The sequence below is a fragment of the Palaemon carinicauda genome, chromosome 27 (assembly GCF_036898095.1).
Source record: "Palaemon carinicauda isolate YSFRI2023 chromosome 27, ASM3689809v2, whole genome shotgun sequence".
Taxonomy (NCBI): domain Eukaryota; kingdom Metazoa; phylum Arthropoda; class Malacostraca; order Decapoda; family Palaemonidae; genus Palaemon; species Palaemon carinicauda.
In genome coordinates this window covers 5,185,729-5,200,728 of record NC_090751.1, presented here as the reverse complement: position 1 = coordinate 5,200,728, position 15,000 = coordinate 5,185,729, and the positions used below count along the sequence as shown (strand labels likewise).

Sequence of the window (15,000 nt, the reverse complement as noted above, 5' to 3'; positions counted from 1 at the left end):
TATCAATACTGGAAGCTAGCTGAGTTCCAGGTATCTTTAATGGGAGCTAGCTGAGCTCCCAGTATCCTTATGAGTGGTTCCTGACAGGACAGTGTCGAAACAAATAAATATAAAAATTATTTTTCGTGGACTTATGATGGGGAAGTATAGATATCTTTATTGGTTTTTTAGGTAGAGTCATATTTCTGGAATGACTTCATTATTGAGGTTAAATTTACTTCCTTAAAAATGAATATAAAAATTATTTTTAGGGAAATATAGATTAGTCTATTTTTAGGTAAAGTCATAATGCTAGAGTGATTTGATTATTAAGGTTGAGTTTACTAGCTTGAAAATTAATGTAAAAACTATTTTTCGTGGAATTACGTTGGGGAAATTTAGATATAGATATAGACATATATATATATATATATATATATATATATATATATATACATATAGATAGATAGATATTTAGATATATAGATATAGATATCGATATAGATATATATAATATAAATATCTCTATAGGTACTGCTGTAAATTTATAATGCCGGTATAATTTGAGTATTACATTCAAGTTTACTTTCTTCAAAATAAATATAAAAAAACTGTTTATTCTAGATAAAAGACTACTGGAATTGATTTATTGCGAGTTAAGGTGTAAGTGTGTATTTGCAATAAATGTAACCTCGAAGCAAATATTTACTTAAGCCCGACTTGAGACGACATTCAAAGGCCAAAGTTCATCCTAAGATCATAAGTCAAAATCGTCAGCCGATAGAAAATACAAAATAATATAAAGATAAAATGGAATTATAAAAATGCTTTTGGATATTGGATTAACTTTCTCATTTCCTATTATGTATAATAGAAATTATCATTTTTGATTGTTAATTCTAATCGAGAGAACGTAGACTTGAGTTTATATATTCGTTTTAGAATTTTATTTCATACATAGTTAATAATTTAAATTCATAGGAATTGGATGTAAGCGAAGTTCATAATTTATATATTGAAAAATCTCTTAAGCTTACATTGAGGGTTCATATTTTTAACTCAGTTCATAAAAATATCTTTAGCTTTTAGTTATGAAATAAGGCCAATTATACAATTTCCAGAACGCTTTTAATATCGTAGCTACAATCAAAATCAAATCTAATCCATAATCTCTCTCTCTCTCTCTCTCTCTCCCTCCAGTACACAGAAATCTACGACCTCGTGAACACCGAATCGACTCTGACATTCCTGGACTTCGCTTGGGACGGCCAAAACAGAGGCCGGGTCCAGATACGCCTCGAGCCGGCAGACACCGGCCGGGCCAAGCAGTTCGCCCTCCTGTGCTCCGGCCTCCGGGGCCCGACATACGCCAACACCCGTCTCCTGGCCGTCGTTAACCGCGGAGCTCCATCCGAGTTCGTCCGGGGAGGCGACTACCAGTACAACAATGGCACAGGGGGGGCCTCGCTCCTTCCAGATCTGGGACGCGGAGGGGAATACTGGAGACAGCAGGTCTCCGGGTCGGTCATGGCCGCCGGCAGCTGGGGCGACGCCTGCAGCGCCCAGTTCATCATTAGCACCAAGAGCCCCGGATTGCTATCCCAGCGGGATGACACCATCTTCGGCCAAGTGGAGAACGGCTTGGAGGTCCTGAATGCGGCCATTTCGGAGACCCGAATCACCCAGGTGAATGTGACGGACTGCGGGATTATGATCCCATTGTAATGACCCTTTTGCAGTCTGCTTGGCGGGACTTAATCCCAACATCTACATATCCTTCGACACCAAAGGATCGCCGAGGTATCCTACCTCGCAGTGGGAGACGCTCTCGGTAGCTTCCACTAAATGACATTTTCATCTGGAATTTGCATTGTTATCTCAAGTCTACGTCTGATCTCTTGTCAGTTATGGATATTCATGTTTTAAGAGAATTCAGGTGGTTTTCATAGACATTCTCTCTCTCTCTCTCTCTCTCTCTCTCTCTCTCTCTCTCTCTCTCTCTCTCTAAAATGCAGCTATATTCAATTAGATCAACTAAAACATCATTATAATGATACGAATATTACCATCTCTCTCTCTCTCTCTCTCTCTCTCTCTCTCTCTCTCTCTCTCTCACAAAAGCAGCTATATTCAATTAGATTAACATAAACTTCATTACGATGATAAGAATATTACCCATTTCTCTCTCTCTCTCTCTCTCTCTCTCTCTCTCTCTCTCTCTCTCTCTCTCTCTCTCTCTCTAAAAATGCAGCTATATTCAATTAGATTATCAAAAACATCATTACGATGATACGAATATTACCCATCTCTCTCTCTCTCTCTCTCTCTCTCTCTCTCTCTCTCTCTCTCTCTCTCTAAAAATGCAGCTATATTCAATAAGATTAACAAAAAACATCATTAAAATGAAATGAATATTACCCATCAATAAAACTCATGAAGACATCTTCCAATCCCCATTCAGACAAGACCTCTTCCCCATCATCTTCCCCAGCCCTCCCCAAATCCCCAACCCAGAGATTCTTACCCCCCCCCCCCCCCGGACTCAACAGCATCTTGCCAGCATGGGTTCAATTAACAATAATCATTCAGAGGTTTTAACAGAACCAGTATTTAGATCCTGGACCGGATCAAATAAAGGTAGAAATATTTGGATCAACTTTCTCGCCGCATGCTAATGGTAGTAAATTGACATGAGGGTGCGGCCGCACTTGAACTCGAGCCTTCGTTTTTCTTAAGTTTTACAAAAGTGATTAACTTAGGGCTCGAGATGATTTACAAAAGTAATAAACTTATGGCTGGGATGATTTAGAAAAGTAATAAACTTATGGCTGGAGATGATTTAGAAAAGTTATCAACTTGTGGCTGGAGATGATTTACAAAAGCGATTAACTTATGGCTGAAAGTGATTAACTTATGGCTGGAGATGATTTACTAAAGTAGTTAACTTATGGCTGAAAGTGATTAACTTACGGCTGGAGATGATTTACTAAAATGGTTAACTTATGGCTGAAAGTGATTAACTTACGGCTGGAGATGATTTACTAAAGTGATTAACTTACGGTGAAAGTGATTAACTTATGGCTGGAGATGATTTACAAAAGTGATTAACTTATGGCTGAAAGTGACTAACTTATGGCTGGAGATGATTTACTAAAGTAGTTAACTTATGGCTGAAAGTGATTAACTTACGGCTGGAGATGATTTACTAAAGTGGTTAACTTATGGCTGAAAGTGATTAACTTACGGCTGGAGATGATTTACTAAAGTGATTAACTTACGGTTGAAAGTGATTAACTTACGGCTGGAGATAATTTACAAAAGTGATTAACTTATGGCTTGAGATAATTTATAAGTGATTAACTTATGGCTGGAGATAATTTACAAAAGTGATTAATTTATGGCTCGAGATGATTTATAAGTGATTAACTTATGACTGGAGATTATTTAAAAAAGTTAATAATTTATGTCTGAAAGTGATTAAATTATAGCTGGAGATGATTTAAAAAAGTGATTAACTTACGGTTGGAGATTATTTACAAAAGTGATTAAATTATGGTTGGAGATGGTTTACAAAAATTATTAACTTACGGCTGGAGATGGTTTACAAAAATCATTAACTTACGGCTGGAGATGGTTTACAAAAATCATTAACTTACGGCTGGAGATGGTTTACAAAAATGATTAACTTACGGCTGGAGATGGTTTACAAAAATGATTAACTTACGGCTGGAGATGGTTTACAAAAATGATTAACTTACGGCTGGAGATGGTTTACAAAAATGATTAACTTACGGCTGGAGATGGTTTACAAAAATGATTAACTTACGGCTGGAGATGGTTTACAAAAATGATTAACTTACGGCTGGAGATGGTTTACAAAAATGATTAACTTACGGCTGGAGATGGTTTACAAAAGTGATTAACTTATGGCTGGAGGTGATTTACAAAAGTGATTAACTTATGACTGGAGATGATTTACAAAAGTGATTAACTTATGACTGGAGATGATTTACAAAAGTGATTAACTTATGGCTCGAAATTATTTACAAAAGTGATTAACTACAAAAGTGATTAACTTGTGGCTCGAGATGATCTACAAATGATTAACTTATTGCGTAAGATAATTTACAAAAGTGTTTAACTTATGACTGGAGATGTTTGACAAAAGTGACTAACTTATGGCTGGAGATGATTTACAAAAGTAATTAACTTATGGCTCGAGATTATCTTTCTTAATTGGCGAGTGTTTGAAATCGAAGCTTGACAAGTTTGTAATTATAATGAATATGATAATGGAAAATAAGCTTTAAGGATATAATTGTAAGAAAAAAAAGTCTTAGAATAAGTAAAATGTGTAGAAAAAAGGAAAATATTACAAAAACATGAATGAAATAACATTCAAGTTAATTATAGAATAATAAGAATGCAAATATAGATGGAAGGAGAGCAAATAAACAATACGAAATAAAAAAAAAAAATACAATCACTATTTTAATATAAATAAAAAAAATACAGCCATTTTGTTCTTGTTTATTTATGTAAAATACAATTAAGGCCTTTTTACTTGTTTCTTTAGTGATATTTTTCTTTATGTGTAAATGAGTTATCGGTGTAAATAAAGCTAATATTTGATAGGTTGGTTTCCATGACACTCTTCAAGAATGTTTCCTGTACCGCAGTTTTTAAAAGAAATTCTAGCCTGTACTCAATGGAATACAAAAGATAACACGGAATAATTGATACAATTTTTATTCACGCCAGTGTTTACAAGGAATTCTAGTTTTTTTTATTAATGGAATGTCAAAGAAAGTAACACTGAATAATTGATAAGATTTCTGGTCAAACGCTCCTAAGCTATATTCAAAAAATTTCTATGTTACATTAAAAAATTCCTAATCTACATTCAAAAATTCCAAAACTACATTCAAAAGTCCTAAGCTACATTCAAAACTTACTAAGCTACATTGAAAAAAGTTCCTAAACTACATTCAAAAACTCCTAAGCTACATTAAAAAAATCCTAAACTCCATTGAAAAATTCTTAAGCTATATTCAAACGTTCCAGACTTCCGCTCAAATATTTCTATTTCCAATGACAAAAATAAAAAAAAATGAAATTTTCCCATTCTAAAAAAAGACTAATTTGAATATTGAATGACAATCAAACTCAATTTCATAATTAATCAACAAGATATTAAAGGATCTTCACTTATTATTGTTTTTTATCTTAAGAGAGTACCCAGTAGTGTCACCGGTATCCTTAGGAGATATTTAAACCAATGACCTTTATCGATCAGGAGATAATAAATGAAAAGGTTAATTACATAACGTTATTAAATACAAAAAGGTTAATCACAATAGTCTTGTCTAGAAGTAATAATGAATAAAAGCCTCGACATTACCTTTGAAAACATTTATTGAAAGGTAAAAAACCAATGATAGCATTAAGAGATATTACGAAGAATTAATAGCAACAATAAAATATATAAAAAAAAAATAATGGAAACATTATGAGAGACTAAGTAGTAACAAAGAATAACTAGTATCACTCAGAAAAAAAATCGAGTACATCCAGAAAAGATATTACAAAAAAAAGGATAATGGAAACCTTATGAGATCCTAAGTAGTAGCAAAGAATAACACGTATGATTCAGGAAAAAAAAGCGAGGACAACGCGAACTATACCAGTGGTGAAGATGACACACACACACACACACATACACAGAGGATGATAATCCCTTTGGGTATTTATGCAACTCTTTTATTTCTTTCTTTTTCTTATTGAACAGCGTCTGAATCCTATATGATTTGGCACCCGGTAGTAAAACAAGCACCCCGAAGACGAGGTACAGAGGGGGGTGGGGTGGGTTTTAGGGAGGGCTATGTGAGCCGTCGGGGATACCATTAGGAAGGCAGCATATAGCCCTAAGATAAACACCTTGACAGGTAAGACAGATTAGTAGGCAGGACCCAAGATAACACTTCTGTTGATCACTGATGGAACATGATCTACATGAGAGAGAGAAGTCCTGTCCAAACACAGCTGTACGTCTTGGCGTAGGGGCGTCTGTAGGGGGAGACACTACCTCCTATGATGCTTCTCCCCTATCCACCATAACAGCCCCCCCCCCCCCTCCCCTAAACATAACATAGGCCTGTGAGTATTCAGTAGGATTCGTTTTACATAGATTAACCACATCATAGATGCCTCCCTGTGATCGTGGGGTAGCAGACACCCCTCCATAGGAAACACTGTTAAAAAAAACTCGAAATCTTAATCGGAAATTCTTCGTAAAAATATATTATTCTCAGACGAATTTCAGTAAAATACAGGCGACCGTAATTATACTTTACTTTGTTATTATCTTTTACGGGTTGGTGACAGTTAATATAACTCCTTCACGTCAGTATGTCCATTTTTAAAACAGTAAAAATCCTGGAATAAATGTTGCCCGGCATTTAACGTTTTTAATTGGACCTTTCCTCAACACCTAGGATTCATTTTACATAGATTACCCATAAGGCCTCGGGACTGAAGACCATAATAGATGATTCTGATACCAATATTGATAAACAGCTAAGCAATATTAGCGATATGAATGGCTTTAATTTCGGCACTTCACACCTTGCAATAACCTCATCTCACCCATAAGAATGAAACCATAACCCCTCACTGTTACCTAATTCACCGTCTCACGGATATAAAATTTAATTAGTTTCTCATAAGCGACAAAAGAAACTTACCAAAGAAAGCAATCAATCCCTTATTCCACGACACCTGATCTAAACATTTGGTCAGTGGAGAGCCTAAATAGCCAATGAAATTCAATACGTCGAGATTTCTTCCAATGTTAAGTCCCGCCTGAGACCTCGTAAAAATAATGGTTCTCCAAACAGAGGGAAAAAAACTAACGAAAAGCTTCAATGTCCCTAATGATAATCTCGTCGATAAAAAGGCATCACTGGTTCGGAAGAGTCTATTAAGTGGGAAGGATAAAAAAAAGGTATATGTAAAAACTTCGTCTGGTCAAGTGAGTGTTTGGAAAATATCCTATGGGATGATTCTTTAATTCTTCTTTCGCCAATAATAATAATAATAATAATAATAATAATAATAATAATAATAATAATAATAATAATAATAATAATAACCAACAAATTCAATTCCTAGCTTTCTAGAATAACAATATTCAAACGGATATATAGTGTGTGTATTAACAGAGAAGCATTAATAATAATAATAATAATAATAATAATAATAATAATAATAATAATAATAACCAACCACTTCAATTCAAAGCTTTATAGAATAACAATATTTAAACATGTTTCGTATGTGTGTTTTCAGAGAAGCATTACTACTACTACTACTACTACTACTACTACTACTACTACTACTAATAATAATAATAATAATAATAATAATAATAATAGCTGCAATCCTTAATGGGAAAAGATGATACTACAAGCCCAAGAACCCCAAAAACGAAATCAAACCAGTAAGGAAAACTAAATTGGGAAGTAAAGAATAAACTGTAAGATATAGAAAAAACAAAGAAAATAAAATATGAAAAGTGCATGAAAAAGCAGGATGCTACAAGCCTAAGGACCGCAAAAAAAGAAATCAAATCAGTAAGGAAAACTAAATTGGGAAGTAAGGAATAAGCTATAAAATATTACAAAAAATAAAAAAGATAAAAAGTTCATGAAAAACCAGGATGCTACAAGCCCAAGGACCCCAAAAACGAAATCAAACCAGTAAGGAAAACTAAATTGGGAAGTAAGGAATAAACAATAAAATATAAAAAAACGAAGAAAATAAAATATGAAAAATGCATGAAAAAGCAGGATGCTACAAGCCCACGGACCGCAAAGAAAATAAAACCAGCAAGGAAAACTAAATTGGGAAGTAAGGAATAAACTATAAAAAAAAAAAATAAAAAAAAAATAAGAAAAGTGCATGAAAAAAGCAGGATATTACAAGCCCAAGGACCACAAAGAAAGTCAACCCAGTAAGGAAAAATAAATTGGGAAGTAAGGAATAAACTATATAATATAAAAAACAAAAAGAAAATACAAGTGCAATCAAAGGAATAATTTGGCAAGTCCAAAGGCAATGAGGATGATCTCATGCAGTTGAGAACAGGTGACTCCTGCTTATAAATCAGAAGAGATGAGAATATCCATTTCAAGAAAAGTCTTTTTTGAGATGAACGTGATTAAGACTTAACAGCCTGCGATTAAAACTGAGAACAAACGTTGATTGAAAGGATCAACTGCTGAGTGCTTTGATTAATAGAAGCCATTATTAGATATTAATGCAATAAATGCATAATGAGAGAGAGAGAGAGAGAGAGAGAGAGAGAGAGAGAGAGAGAGAGAGAGAGAGTTATTCTTTTGAATTCAGTCAATCCCAAATGTTTATATTTGGGATATTTACATAAGATATCTGTGTTTGTATGTGTATATGCGTATGTATGTATGTATATATATATATATATATATATATATATATATATATATATCTGTGTATATATGTATATAAACATGTATATATATTTATATATATAAACATACATATATATATGTATATATGTGTGTATATATATGTATATGTACATATACATGAATACATATATATATATATATATATATATATATATACATATATATATATTGTATGTATATATATATTGTATATATATATATATATATATATATAGAGAGAGAGAGAGAGAGAGAGAGAGAGAGAGAGAGAGAGAGAGAGAGAGAGAGATTTTCCTATAATCTGTTATCTTTGAATGTTAACATTTAGTATACAGATAGATAGATAGATAGATAGGAATAAAGAAAATACCAGGTCATCAAAAAACTTACTATGGAGCTAAACTGAAATAACCAGTCGTTACTAGCATTTCGAAAAATACAATAAGCGGTATTAAAGTTGAAATTGAATTAATACACCAATAATATACCAATACTACAACAAATTCTCATAATAAACACGCATTTAATTCAAAGTTCACTTGAGTTCCCCAGAAAACCTTTTGTTCCCATCGCCACCTTACCCTTGCACAGCCTGGAGGCACCATTCAATAGCCCAGTTTGAAAGAAGAAGAAGAAGAAGAAGAAGAAGAAAGGGTATTAAGCCTCGATGGATCGTTGTCTCTGATAACCAACACTAGAAAGGCACTCTGAGTGCAGAACTCCACCACGGCAGCATATTTCTCGAAACCAGCTTGCCTTTCCCAGAATCAATTTAGACTGTAGACGTATTTAGAGTATATGTGACAACCATGTGCGAAATTGGGGTCAAGGTTAGGGTTAATTCGGTCAACCTTTTTGTTAGACCTTGACCTTTGACCTAAGACTTTCGAAACTGAATCACTTCCGCGTCTCAAAATAATAATTAATTAAGTTTCACAACTCGATGAGTAAAATTGTGGCCAGGAAGTTGTTCACAAACAAACAAACAGACAATTATGGGCGAAAACATAACCTCCTCCTAACTTCGTAGGCGATGTAAAAATTATTTTTTGAATCGACTTTCCTTCTGAGGTCACTAATCATAAACAAACAAACAAACAATTATGGGCGAAAACCTAACCTCCTCCCAAATTCGTAGGCGATGTAAAAATTATTTTTTGAATCGACTTTACTTCAACGGTAGCTAATCATAAGATTGTCGATATATGTATCTGTACGATCATGTTTTGTGAAGCAGCTCTTCTAGGAGAAGGATACTCCAAAATCAAACCACTGTTCTCTAGCCTTGGGTAGTGCCATAGCCTCTGTACCATGGTCTTCCACTGTCTTGGACTAGAGTTCTCTGGCTTGAGGGTACACTCGGACACACTATTCTGTCTTATTTCTCTTCCTCTTGTTTTGTTCAAGTTTTTATAGTTTATATAGGAAAATGTTTTTAAAATATTTAATTTTCCTTGTTTCCTTTCCTCACTGAGCTATTTTCTCTGTTGGAGCCCCTGGGCTTATAGCATCCTGCTTTTCCAACTAGGGTTGTAGCTTAGCAAGTAATAATAATAATAAGCATTATTTTCGACGTTAATATACTGAGGGATGTCTTCAAAACGAAATGTTCCTCTAGGGCTGATTCGGATAATGTTGACATAAGTATAAGTAAGTTGACATAAGTCTCTCTTCACAGCCTATATATGACAGATCTATTTAACGTTGTTACTGATCTTAAGATATTCTAAATTTTTATTCAATACTTCTCATATATTGTTTATTTATTTCCTTATTTCCTTTTGCTCACTGGGCTATTTTCCCTGTTGGTTGCCCTTGGGCTTGTAGCATCCTGTTTATCTAGTTAGTTTTGTTGTTTAGCTAATAATAATAATAATAATAATAATAATAATAATAGTAGTAGTAGTAGTAGTAGTAGTAGTAGTAGTAGTAGTAGTAGTAGTAGTAATAATAATACTGATAACAACAACAACAACAACAACAACAATAATAATAATAATAATAATAATAATAATAATAATAATGAATCAGTTTGTGATTTTCAGGCAACGATATTTTCTTCTGGCTGATTGTAACTCTTTACATTCATTCACATGTCTGTTAATAATCATAGGATTTCAAAATTCGCTAGTGTACGAGTCTAATTGGAATTCTAATTTAATATATCACTAATTATATTAAGAAAATTATTTTTATAAACCTATAAGAAAACTTAAGTATTTAAAAACCAAAAAAAAATATGCACACCTAAATCAAATGCAGTGTTTAACAAATTTACCAGTATTTATTGCAATAAAATTCACTGAAATGTTTTAAATAATTAATTCTAACATTATCACAAGCCTTATCAAAGCGAGAAAATTAATTAGGCCTACTTAAATATAAAAAAAAAATTCAACTTTCTCTCACCCTCCACGAGTCTATACTGAAAGGTTTTAAATAATTAATTCTAACATTATCCCAAGCATTATCGAAGGAAGAAAATTAATTAGGCCTATTTAGATTTAAAAAAGAAAATCAACTTTCTCTCACCCTCCCCGGAGTTTATACTGAAATGCTTTAAATAATTAATTCTAACAATATCACTTGTCTTATCAAAGAGAAAATTAATTAGGCCTACTAAAATATTAAAAAAAAAGTACGACCCTAAAACTAGATTCAATCAAACATTAAGTTAAATGACATCCAATTAAATACTAGACTAATTTTTTAAAATAATTAATTCTAACAGTATCACAAGCCTTATCAAATAAAATTAATTAGATTTACTTAAATGTAAAAAAGTACGACATTAAAACTAGATTAAAAAACATCCAAATTAAATGACATCCAATTAAATACTAGATTGAAATGTTTTCAATCATTAATTCTAACATTATCACAAGCCTTATCAAATAAAATTAATTAGGCCTACTTCTATATAAAAAGTACGACCTTAAAACTAGATTCAATCAAATATTAAGTTAAATGACATCCAATTAAATACATAGGTTTTTTTTCACTGACATGTAATACTCACGTATTCGACATGTAATACTCACGTATTCGACATGCAATACTCACGTATTCGACATGCAATACTCACGTATTCGACATGTAATACTCACGTATTCGACATGTAATATTCACGTATTCGACATGCAATACTCACGTATTCGACATGCAATATTCACGTATTCGACATGTAATAATCACGTATTCGACATGTAATATTCACGTATTCGACAAACCGCATTCTGGTCTATATTCATTAAGCCAAAGGATGCGAAAACAAAAGAAAAGCTTGATTTTTTTTATCATATACAAAAAAAGGATAAAAATTTCAAAAACTTCATTAGATATAAAAAGTGGCATCATTAATCTTTTCTGTCATTCCAGCCGAAGATAACATTATGATAAGGCGGATAATGAGGGCAAAAAATCGATGATAAAGAAAATGTAAATAAAAAAAGGAAAAAAATCAGAACTGGTTCTTAGTTGGAGTTCCCAGATGTTCCATGCCATCCCCCCCCCCCCACCCCCCTTCCCAGAGTCCACCCATCCCCGCCCGTTTCACAAACACGCCTACTCGTCCACCTACCAATAACCTACAGTATATCACGCCCACGGCCATGTTCAGTTAGTTCATGTCAGGATGCCAGAGAACTTCAAATCATTCATTCATTCATTCAGTAGTTTATTATATTTTATGAAGTTCTTCATTATTTAGTTATTGTTGAGTAAGATTTTTCATAATGCTAACTATTCTTTGCATTCATGTCTTCTCAGACTGTACCCTCCCGTACGCATTACTATAGTAAATTTTTTTTGACGAGGCGTGTCCCTTTCGCTCGGAAAAGTTTCCTTCTAGCTGATTGGCCGGACAAAATAATTCTGGCCAATCAGCTGGTAGGAAACATTTCCGAGCTAAAAGGGCACCTGTACGAGTCGGTGAAAATGTGCCTTATTAAAAAAAAATGAGTATAGGTATGCAGTTAATTCCAACAATCTTGCATTCTCCATCATAAATGTCAACACTACACACTATTCTTAAAGTTGTATTCCAGTTGTGAGCAGGCTATGGAAGGATCTTCCTAATCTGACACTTCAATCGGTGGAACATTAGAAGATCAAACTTGCAGCGAAGGTTTTTATGTTGAACAGGGTGACATAATTCTCTCTTCATAATTTATATACGAGAGATTTATTTCAACATTGTTACGGATCTTAAAATAGCTTATATTCTTCATTCATTACTACCTTATCCAGTTTATTCATTTCCTTATTTCCTTTCCTAACTTGGGTATTTTTCCTTGTTGAAGCCCTTGAGCTTATAGCATCCTACTTTTCCAACTAGGGTTCTAGATTAGCTATAATAATAATAATAATAATAATAATAATAATAATAATAATAATAATAATAATAATAATACAACTGCAATGGCCCTTTAGTAACGCCTACAGTGAAATACATAAGGCGCACTGAATGCAAAATACCCCACTAGGCCGCCTTACTAATCAAGCGCTGGAAAGCGGCATATGAATGGTATTACTTCTGTTTACTTCATGGTCATAATTAATGACTTGTAAACAACCGAGTGGAAAGGGGGAGTGATTACGTGTAATCCCAACCCCCCCACCCCCACCCCCTCCCCACCCCTCCGAGTTCCTATTCCCGTTGGAATCTTCTCTCAACCGGATACCTAAATGAAAGGGAATAATCAATAACGGAAAAATCAGCGATAAAAAAGGGACAGCTCGCCCTTCGCTTTCCCCTTTCTTTTATTTGTATTTAACGTATTTTTCTTATTTCTATCCCCTTCTACGCAATACGGAGTTAGGGATATATGAATCTGGGCCATATGGACCGGTTTTTTGGACCAACTGGTGGAAAACCTTATAGATGCAGTGAGGTAAAGACCGTACAGTTGGACACAGGAATCCCTGGCACGCCTCGCTCTGAGGTAGAGCACATGATTGATTGATTGATTGATTTGAGGTTTTCTGGCATCCTGACATCTAAGGTCATTGACGCCGATATCGTTTATTGTAAATAAAAAATAAAAGAATATTGAAATAAAACCATAAGAGCAAAGATGTCATTTTAAAAGTTATATATCTTTCAGAAGACCTGCTTTTGAAATAAAGCTAAAAGACACACTTTCACACTCTTACTGTTGGGCGAGTTCCCTTTTTTAGCCCCGCCCACCACGTCTGCAATCTCCCTTACACTATACTCAACTTGTTTTAGTGAGGCAGATTTACACCGACTCGCAGCGGTGCCCTTCTAGCTCGGAAAAATTTCCTGCTATCTGATTGGTTAGAATTATCTTGCTTGAGGGTACACTCGGGCACACTGTTCTATGTAGTTTCTCTTCCTCTTGTTTTGTTAAAACAAGTTTATATAGGAAATATTTATTCTAATGTTACTATTCTTAAAATATTTTATTCTTTCTTGTTTCCTTTCCTCACAGGGCTATCTTCCCTGTTGGGGCCCCTGGGCTTATAGCATCCTGCTTTTCCAACTAGGGTTGTAGCTTAGCATTTAATAATAATAATAATAATAATAATAATAATAATAATAATAATAATAATAATAATAATAATAATAATAAGTGATCAGGAAACTTTTCCAAGCTAAAAGGGCACCACTGCGATTCCGTGCAAATGTGCCTCACTAAAAAGAATTGACTATAGCTATTTGGTTATTCTCTGAGCAGCACGGGTGTGACAGGGTGCACTTCTGAGCGAGATGTGCCAAGAAATCTTGTGTCCAACTGTACATGTTAAAGGGGCTGGACAGTAAAAATAAAGAAATGAAGTGGGAACGGAGTTATAATAGAAGGCTGCAGAATATTGGAAGCCTTTAAAGTATTTCCAGGTAAGGTACGAAAAAAACTGCAATGGCCCTCAATTAATGCTTACAGTTATATGCACTACAAACTTTCTTTAATCTAACGCTTGGTACCAAAACTTTTTCGTTTTAATCTCTATTTCAATTTTTTTTGGCTAGCTCTAGGAAGAAAATAAAACATCTTTAATTACTGCCTACAGTACACCTCACTAATTCCTTGGGAGTTATATGCACTACGCACTTTCTTTAACCTAACGCATGGTATCAAAAATATTCTTTTCAATTTATAATTTTTTGGGAGGTTAAATCCAGGAAGAAAATAAAACAGAACACCTTTAAATACTGCCTAGAATACACCCAAATAAACTCTAAAGGGTTATTTGGCAATGAACATTTTCTTTATTCAAACTTTTCTTTTAAATTTCTCATTTTCTTGGGTTAGATCAAGGAAGAAAATAAAACAGAAGACCTTTAAATACTGCTTAGAATACACCCAAATAAACTCTAAAGGGTTATTTGGCAATGAGTATTTTCTTTATTCAAACTTTCCTTCTTAATTTCTAAATATTTTCAGTTAGATCCAGAAAAAAAATAAAACAGAAGACCTTTAAATACTGCCTAGAATACACCCAAATAAACTCTAGAAGGTTTTCTTTATTCAAACTTTCCTTTTAAATTTCCATTTTTTATATCCAGAAAGAA

The 15,000-nt window shown here is 33.7% G+C and overlaps 1 protein-coding gene across 2 annotated transcripts in view; it reads left to right on the top strand.

Annotated features, from left to right (window-relative positions):
• Window positions 1–15,000, top strand: part of LOC137621081 (uncharacterized) — a 40,217-nt gene that overhangs the window by 13,798 nt on the left and 11,419 nt on the right. The window contains exon 6 of one of the 2 annotated variants that reach the window (XM_068351522.1): window positions 1,180–1,964. The exons of the other annotated variant lie outside the window; for it this stretch is intronic. Coding sequence (XP_068207623.1) covers window positions 1,180–1,704 — 525 coding nt within the window. The 3' untranslated portion in view covers window positions 1,705–1,964. Of the gene's footprint in view, window positions 1–1,179; window positions 1,965–15,000 lie in introns of those variants that run through there. 2 annotated transcript variants of the gene reach the window in all.